The sequence below is a fragment of the Poromitra crassiceps genome (genome assembly GCF_964638095.1).
Source record: "Poromitra crassiceps genome assembly, chromosome: 2".
NCBI classification, from domain to species: Eukaryota; Metazoa; Chordata; class Actinopteri; order Beryciformes; family Melamphaidae; genus Poromitra; species Poromitra crassiceps.
In genome coordinates, this window is record NC_139624.1 from 17,811,169 (window position 1) to 17,820,701 (window position 9,533).

The following is a 9,533-nucleotide window of genomic DNA, read 5'->3' on the forward strand; positions in this document are numbered from 1 at the left end:
TTTCAGATTATTTGGCTTTTTTATATGGCTTTTTATAATGGCTTTTTGGAAATCCGCCTAGGTTTCTCCCTACAAAAAACACTGCCAAATACTCATGTTTTGGTATTTTTTCATCTTCTTTGAGTTGGGATGTGGTAAGGCCTGTGGCTATGTCTCCATTGGGTTTCTAGCCATAAATACAACAACCACAGGTAACTGTTTACACTCTAAAAGTTTTTTTTATTCTAGGTGAGAATCAACCACTGTGTTTGAGCTGGTGTTACTCAGGGTCAATAACACATAGAGTCATTCTGACACTTGGAACAGAAACGGCAAAGTCTTACCTTTCAGAAAAGGTCAGGTCAGTTGTCTGTAACCCTAGCGGTTCAGCCACAGTAAGCATTTTAGTTTGGGTATGTCGTTTTCACCATTTTCTTCAGAAATAGGTGGCTTTAGAAGAGGATTTATTTTGTGGGCGTTCCCAGACATGCGGACTGTCTCTATTCAGTCAGTCATCAAGTCTGTCATTAATAAAATCAAGGGGGAATAATCAGTATGTCTCCACAAATCTTACTTTAGTAAAATATTTTTATGTAGCTCTCATGGTAATGAGTAAAATCAATAAGCAAAAAACAGTTAAGCAGTTCACCTCTTTATTTTGAGAGAAATATCATACATTATTGTGTGATGAAATGTAGGCCTACTTGCACCCACCCAAGCATTTATTAAGAGAGACTCCATACAAGTTCCCAAAAATACAGACCTAAGAAGGTTTACAAAAGAAACAAGATAACAATTTAAAAAAGGGAGTGTCCAGTCTATTCAGTCCAATCTCTGAACCTCTCTATTAAGTTACATAGTCCTGGCACATTACACACTACAACTCACATTGCCTTTTAAACACCTTGCCATGTTTTCTGTTTCATTTTTGTTTGCTTTTATTTTTGTTTGTTCTTCCCTGTTGTTGTTTTTTGTATGTTTTGATGTAATTGTTGTTAATATTGGTTTAATTTCTTAGTACAAGAAGTCCATTAAGGTTTCTTGTCTCTACACCTGCACAATCTTTTTATCCTTTTGTATCCTTCTTTAGTTCATTCTTGGTATTACTATGTTCTAAATAAATAAAATAAACTAAACTAAACAGTCAGTCAGTCAGTCAGTCTGTGTGTGTGTGTGTGTGTGTGTGTGTGTGTGTGTGTGTGTGTGTGTGTGTGTGCGCGCGCACGCGTGTGCGTGTGTGCGTGTGTGTGTGAGAGAGAGGAGGAGGGGTGTATGACTACATGCATGTGTTGCTCAGTCTCAACAATGAGAAAAATGTGGCACGTCATCTCTTTTTGGACCAGTAGGTGGAGACACTTCCACACAGCCACAGGAAACATGGCATATAAGGCTGGGTTGATTTTCAACTGATTGTAACCCAGGGACCATTCTAGTCTCACATGGTCAAACCAAACGTCTTATGTCAGCAAGCGGCTACTGCGAGACTATGACCATTCTGACTCAAGAAGCAACCTGAGGTCGACCCCTGGTGTCACATGACATGGGAACTGCATTATTGAATGCATGGTCAGGGACCGCCTGCAATGTCTTCACAGACCACCAGGGGGCCACGGACCACCTGTTGAAAACCCCTGGCAAAGGCACAGAGACACAGGGCCACTGAAATACACAAAATAAAACATCTGTACAAATATAACACACCTTGGAACTTGGAATATTTCTGAGGCACTGTTGAAATCAGAATATTTACATCAATGTAGCCTTTGTATTGATTCAGAATAATTACTGTTGGATCATTATAGTTCAATGCTGCAGTGTCTCTGATGCCTTACACAGGTGACTAAGTAGGTTACAAGAGGCTGTTTACAGCAGCCTGGTTGCCAGAATAAAATATCAGTATTTTATGTTTCTATAATCCAGAATATCATGTTTCTGAACCAAAAAAGTCTACATTTCACATGATACATTTGTGTTTGTGTTATTTAAGCCTAACCCAAACCAGAACCAAAATGTGACATTTTCTAAACATAACCAAAGTTGTTAACGTTGTTTTGTTTGCGTTTAACATTGGAGAGGCAGTGAGGTTTTCAAAATAACTGCTGTTTTGTTTCAAATTCACGTTGAGATCAAAATGCCACGCTTTAGGAAGGTAAAAAAGGCCCAACATCCCCCCACCACACACACACACACACACACACACACACACACACACACACACACACACACACACACACACACACACACACACACACACACACACACACACACACACACACACACACACATTTGAAATATTTATTTATGTCCACATAAATACAAGTATGCAAAGGACATAAACAGTAATAGTGCAGTCAATTGCTGTGAGTCAGTCAGTTACATGAGTGCCCAGACGGCAACCACAATAATGCATACACATAAACACACAGGATGATAACATGGCAGGTTGATATATACAGTTATACTGTAATGCAAGATAGCGGTCAGTATCCACTTCATGGGTACAAAAAGCAACGCCTCCTCCATATTGAGCGGCTGCCGATAATAGTAGATATTGAACAATATCTCGCTAACTGCTTGGCCCTTCTCTTTGGGAGACCAGCCATCTGAAGGCCTCTCACAACCAGCTTATGGACATGACCTAGGCTACCAAATATGAAAACTAGAAGTTTACACCTGTAGCCCAGCTGTGAAATGGTCTGTTCTAGCTGTTGGTATTTCATCATCTTGGTTAGATGACACACACACACACACACACACACACACACACACACACACAATTCTAAATTGAGATTGTACATATGTGGATTGCGGAAATACAATGCAGACAATTGATTCTGGTGATTCTAGGTTGTTTACATTGAGCAGACACTGAACCTCTGTCCTGTTCATTCAAGTAGCTTTTGTGGTTGAGCTGTTACATTACATTACATTAAATCATTTGGCAGATGCTTTTATCCAAAGCGACTTACAATAACACATTTGTCAGCAATAGAGCGATCAACTATGCAACACAGTCTATGACAACTACAACATCTGAAGGAATAGTGGTAAAGTTAAGTTAGTATTTTTTTTATTTTATTTTTTTAAGAGAGAGAAAGAAGTTAGTTCAAGAAGGGCCCAGATGGAGCATGAAAAGGTGTGTCTTTAGTCTTTTCCGAAAGATCGGCAGTGATTCAGCCGTCCTAACTGAAGGTGGAAGCTCATTCCACCATTGAGGTGCCAGGGACGAGAAGAGTCGCGATCGGGATGAGCGACTTTTTAGCCCCCGTAGCGAAGGAGGGGCGAGGCGTCCTGCACCAGTGGAGGAGCGAAGGGAGCGGTGAGAGATTTGGAACCTGTTAGACTTGGGTTGTGAGCAGCGGCAATGTGTCTGCCATGGCCAAAGCCAGGTCCTTTAGGACCATGCTGTCTGCTGTCTTGAGCATTGATTTAAGGCTTGCCCAGAAAACCTGCTGCTTTCGTTCATCCTTAGGCCACTCGAGGTACGTCTGTTGCCTCAGCAAACTCCTCAGTTTCAAGAACTTCTTAGGCAGAGAGTCAGTTGGAATGGGCTCCAGTAAAATAAAGACTAAAGAGTCCTGCTGGATGCTGATGGCTCTGTGCTGGGCAAAGAAGAGCTCATAGTTGCACCATTCACTCTGGACAAAGTGGTTGGAGAGCACAAACAGTGTCTTGTAGCTGGCCTCCACACAGTTAATGATGTTATCCATGATCCAGTCACCGGGGACAAAGTCTCGCTCGTGGATGCACAGGGAGAGCCCGGCGCCTTCTAGAGCGGGCACCAGCTGACTGTCGACCCAGGCGGAGTCCTGATGGCTGTAGGAGATGAACGAATGATACTGAAATGAGACACTCTGCAACAGGTTGGCCCGTTTCTGACCTCTCCTCTTCACCCTGATCCACACCCATAACATCTTCACGTACCACGCTCCATCACAAAAATAGAAAACAAGAGCCAGGGTGGTCGTTATGACCATCGTTACAGGCAATGCAACAGCAGCTTGAAGCCATGCCTCACATGCCAGCTCAGTGGTCTTATATTCTGAGAGTGGCAGGCCAGCGGCCGACGAGGGAACACTGCATGTATAGTCCAACGGCCAGTCAAGGAGCAAAGACTTATTGAAAGCAGTTATAAACCAATAGGAATCGCATGAACAGGCAAATGGATTGTTTCCCGCTTTGAGGGCCTGAAGACTGGGAAGTCCTGCCGAGACGGTCCTGGAGATAGACGTGATATCATTCTGGTCCACGTGGAGCCTCAGCAGAGCCGGGCTGTAAAGATCAACAGGGATAAGCTGGAGTCGGTTGGAGCTCAGAAAGAGCTGTTTTAGCTTAGGAAACTGCCTTAGGACCTCCGGAGTGATGGCTGTGAGGCCCGTCTTCGACAAGTCAATGCGTTCAAAGTGTGGAGACAGGTATTGAAAGACAGCGTTGCCCAGGTTATTGTTTGCTAGGCTGAGCTCGGTCAGCTGAGCGGGCCACGAGCAGACCCCGTCCAAAGAGATGGAGTTGAAGCTGAGGTCCAGGGACCCCAGGGTCTTCATCTCATGGGTCTTCTCGGCGATGAAGGAAAGTCTCCTGAAGCGGTTGTTGCTCAGGGACAGTCGCCTGAGTTTGGGGAAGACGGAGGTGTACGAACAGGACGGCCACCAGAAGCCCAAATCCCCTAGCAGGTTATCGGACAGGTCCAGCGTCTCCAGCGCTGGCAGGGCGGACATCAGATTGCAGGGTAAAATGTTCAGTCCGCTCCCAGAGAACTTTATATAGGTCATTTTGGAGAAGGCTTCAGAACTGATGTTTATTATGGGGTATCTGTATTGGTAATGGGTCACACCATCAAAGATAATTGCCTGAAGATTGATAGTGTGATTAAGAGTACGAAACTGAAACCCTTCTGGTGTATCTTCATTATAAGTGATGTTGATCAATGAAAGTTGACGAAGAGGGGAGAGACACACATTCTTAAAAAACGTCACCAAAAAAGAGCTATTGAGCCAAGTGTCTTTAATTGTGAGGTTTTGTATGAATGGCATGGTTCTGAGGTTCTTAAAAGGGTCCTCTGTCACAATGCATTTATCGGGAAGTAGCTTAACAAATGTCACTGCTGTTGTTCGTGTCTCATTCAAGTCCTTGAGTAGGTCCTCAAACATACCAAAATTACCACAAAAAGGAACAAAGAGGGTCATTTCCTGGAGAGACTTGAGTTTTGCAAGAGCTCGTGAATCATATTTCTGCCAATTAATTCCTGCTCCCAAAGTGAGATGTTGCAAAGAGATGTTTGCCACGGGATCAAAGTCATTGTAGTTCACTGACTGAGCCTTTTCACTTCCCAGTGAAAAGACATCCAAACTTGTTAGGTTCTGAAATGACGCTGGCAACCGATAACTTTCGTACACGTTGTTCGCCAAGTCAAGGATCTTCAGTTGGATCAAAGGAAGATCGGGAATGGTAGGTAAGGAATTGTACGATATATTTAGAACTTTGAGTGCTGGCGTGTGATGAAACACACTGGGAGAAATCGCTTTCAGCTCACAGTGAGTTATCTTCAGGAAACAGAGCTGGTTAAGTCTGGAAAAGGGAGCTCCTTCCAGGCTTTCGATGGAGTTGTGAGAAATATCCAAATACTGAATGTCGTCGGGTAAATTGGACGGGACATTTGTGAGATTTTGATGGGAGAGGTCTTTGATTCGTCGTCGCGAGGTGACACACAGTTGGAAGCCCTGGTCTTCCTCTACAGCTGTGCAGTCAGGCTGCAGGAGGGAGACCATGGCAACAGTCCAAAAGAGTCTGAAACACCAAGGTGAATGAAAGCAATGAGTCTAAGGGAAGTGGTTTGACACGTGTTTATGATCATTTATTGCAATGTCTTGTATTTACATTTACAAACATTTGACCAAACAACGGGACATTCTGAAATAATTAATATAATAATAAATCACAAGCAATATCAGACAAAAGAAAAGCATTTTACCTTTGTGCAGTCATAGCGGCAGAAACAGTCAACCTTGAACACATGAGTGTGAGGCTCTATGGTGTGAGTCAGGTGCTGTGCGGCTGTGGGCTTCTATCCTTTCACTTCTCTATACAGCAACAAGTCAATCAAGGCTTCAGCTCAGTCACACACACACACACACACACACACACACACACACACACACACACACACACACACACACGGACGGACGCACACACACAAATCCATCCACATTTCAATTCCTCTTTTCACTCTTCTCAATATGCACTTTTTTCAAATGACTCTCTCTCTCTCTCTCTCTCTCTCTCTCTCTCTCTCTCTCTATATATATATATATATATATATATATATATATATATATATATATATATATTTAGTTATATTTATATATATATTTATATATATTTTTTTTTTGATTGATTGATATTTTTATTTAAGTGTCATGCACCTGGGTGCCCAGCCCATATGGGCTTACAAGACACTATATCATAATTACAATTGCCAAGATGGCCACACAACAAATCATAATATACCTTTATACAGAATCAAGAAAAGAAAAGAAAGGGCATTTCATTGAGACATTCACTTTCCAGAAACAATTATACTGGGTACAATGTTCCCTGTCTTAGTCGCCAGGCATTTTCTATATATATATATATATATATATATATATATATATGTGTGTGTGTGTGTGTGTGTGTGTGTGTGTGTGTGTGTGTGTGTGTGTGTGTGTGTGTGTATGTTTATAAAGGGGATGTGCGTAATGAAATCTTTTTTATACATCTTTAGTGATAATCCTAGAGACAATACCACCAACTGACATGTATACACAGAAATATAATCATTACAAAAAGATGTGCAATAAGGAGGAAAAAATATGCACAATTCTCACTGACACAATAATGAGGAAGTACATAAAACATATTTACTCTGTTTGTCAACCCCAGGAAAAAACGGGAAGAAGTGCCATGATCAAATCCATCATTTATACACATGATCAACAGTGCAGCATAAGTCTCTCAGTCACTAATCACACATTTCTGTTGTTTAAAGGAACACTCCGCCCATTTTCAACCAGCTTTGGTATCATTATCAAATCAGTCGTATATCTGAAAACTGTAAACCGTTTTGCAGGCATTCATTTAGTTTGACAGTTATTGAGAGTTGATATGAGTTACTTTGTAGACCAGTGATGTCATTCATGCACAAAAATCACCGGTCCACAACTTAACTCTAGCAATAATCATGAAAAATCCCCAATTATAATCACACTGTGTGCCCATAATGTCATAATACATCAACAAATAGTATCTAAAGAAAAATGAGATCATCTGTTATAAGAGCCACGACAACTAACACATTTTACATTTACTGTTGTTACTGTGCTCTCTGGGCCGTTAATACTGTGCATGACATTACATTACATTTAGTATTGTGCTGTTATTCTGATACGATTCTATTCTATACGATGACTTAGAACAATCTTAATTATAACCAACAGGTAAACCAAATAATCTGTTGGGCCGGTTGGGTAGGGTTATGATTGAGAATCCCGCAGCGTTTGGAGGAAGTTATCTGCAAAGACACAACAAAAGACATTTTGTATAACATTTGTATCACCTTCCTCGTTTCACATCATTTTCCATGCTTGAGGTAACAGAGGCGTCAGTAAATATATTCTGACTTTCTGGGAGTTTGGACCACAAATTGTGATCTGCTGTGACAATGAAATTAGTTTTGTTTTTGCTTAATCCACTGTGACCATGGGGAAGTGGGGCGGTGTCAGACTACATGTTGCTTCCTCAATTAGACTCTTCACATGGCTAACATACTCTCTCATAGTGCCCATGCACTTATCCTTATTATACTCTCTCTGTCACACTCGAGCTGAAAGGTATAGTGCCCATGCACTTATCCTTATTATACTCTTTCTGTCACACTGCAGCTGAAAGGTATAGGGCCCATGCACTTATCCTTATTATACTCTCTCTGTCACACTCGAGCTGAAAGGTATAGTGCCCATGCACTTATCCTTATTATACTCTCTCTGTCACACTCGAGCTGAAAGGTATAGTGCCCATGCACTTATCCTTATTATACTCTCTCTGTCACACTCGAGCTGAAAGGTATAGTGCCCATGCACTTATCCTTATTATACTCTTTCTGTCACACTGCAGCTGAAAGGTATAGGGCCCATGCACTTATCCTTATTATACTCTCTCTGTCACACTCGAGCTGAAAGGTATAGTGCCCATGCACTTATCCTTATTATACTCTCTCTGTCACACTCGAGCTGAAAGGTATAGTGCCCATGCACTTATCCTTATTATACTCTTTCTGTCACACTGCAGCTGAAAGGTATAGGGCCCATGCACTTATCCTTATTATACTCTCTCTGTCACACTGGAGCTGAAAGGTATAGTGCCCATGCACTTATCCTTATTATACTCTTTCTGTCACACTGCAGCTGAAAGGTATAGGGCCCATGCACTTATCCTTATTATACTCTCTCTGTCACACTCGAGCTGAAAGGTATAGTGCCCATGCACTTATCCTTATTATACTCTTTCTGTCACACTGCAGCTGAAAGGTATAGGGCCCATGCACTTATCCTTATTATACTCTCTCTGTCACACTCGAGCTGAAAGGTATAGTGCCCATGCACTTATCCTTATTATACTCTCTCTGTCACACTCGAGCTGAAAGGTATAGTGCCCATGCACTTATCCTTATTATACTCTTTCTGTCACACTGCAGCTGAAAGGTATAGGGCCCATGCACTTATCCTTATTATACTCTCTCTGTCACACTGGAGCTGAAAGGTATAGTGCCCATGCACTTATCCTTATTATACTCTCTCTGTCACACTGCAGCTGAAAGGTATAGTGCCCATGCACTTATCCTTATTATACTCTCTCTGTCACACTGGAGCTGAAAGGTATAGTGCCCATGCACTTATCCTTATTATACTCTCTCTGTCACACTGGAGCTGAAAGGTATTAGTGCCCATGCACTTATCCTTATACTCTCTCTGTCACACTCGAACTGAAAGGTATAGTGCCCATGCACTTATCCTTATTATACTCTCTCTGTCACACTCGAGCTGAAAGGTATAGTGCCCATGCACTTATCCTTATTATACTCTCTCTGTCACACTCGAGCTGAAGGGTGTCCTTTCCGTTTTGACCAAGTTTTCCATGCTCGAATTACAGACGTTTTAGGCCGAAGCATTTAGAAATTGCGAGAGCCAACCGTCTGCTTTAAGAGACTAGAGCAGAATATATCTTTTCATTTTTAACTTGCTATGTTTACACAGGAAGTGAACAAAATTAAGCTAGATAGCTAAAGTTGTTGTGCTATTTTGTTTTCATGACTTATGAATCTTCAGGCCAGAGAATACAACCCAATACCAACTTTGCATGACTAAAAGTTTTGGATTTCATACTTTGGATAATGCAGCTTGCTTACAATTAGGCTACTAGCCTATATGTTAGCATGCTCACCTGAGCTATATCTACTGGAGACACAGAGATGATATAATGTACCAATCCACTCGTCAGACCAATGACCAATGGTCCAA

At 41.7% G+C, this 9,533-nt stretch overlaps 1 protein-coding gene across 1 annotated transcript; it reads right to left on the reverse strand.

Annotated features, from left to right (window-relative positions):
• Positions 1 to 2,404: 2,404 nt before the first annotated feature.
• LOC310794160 (toll-like receptor 1) lies at positions 2,405 to 5,984 on the reverse strand. Its single transcript, XM_083656077.1, has 2 exons — positions 5,951 to 5,984; positions 2,405 to 5,766 (listed from the first exon to the last, which is right to left on the reverse strand). Exons 1-2 carry the CDS (start codon positions 5,962 to 5,964, stop codon positions 3,318 to 3,320), a joined length of 2,463 nt encoding a protein of 820 aa, XP_083512203.1. The 5' UTR covers positions 5,965 to 5,984; the 3' UTR covers positions 2,405 to 3,317.
• Between the last annotated feature and the right edge of the window lie 3,549 nt (positions 5,985 to 9,533).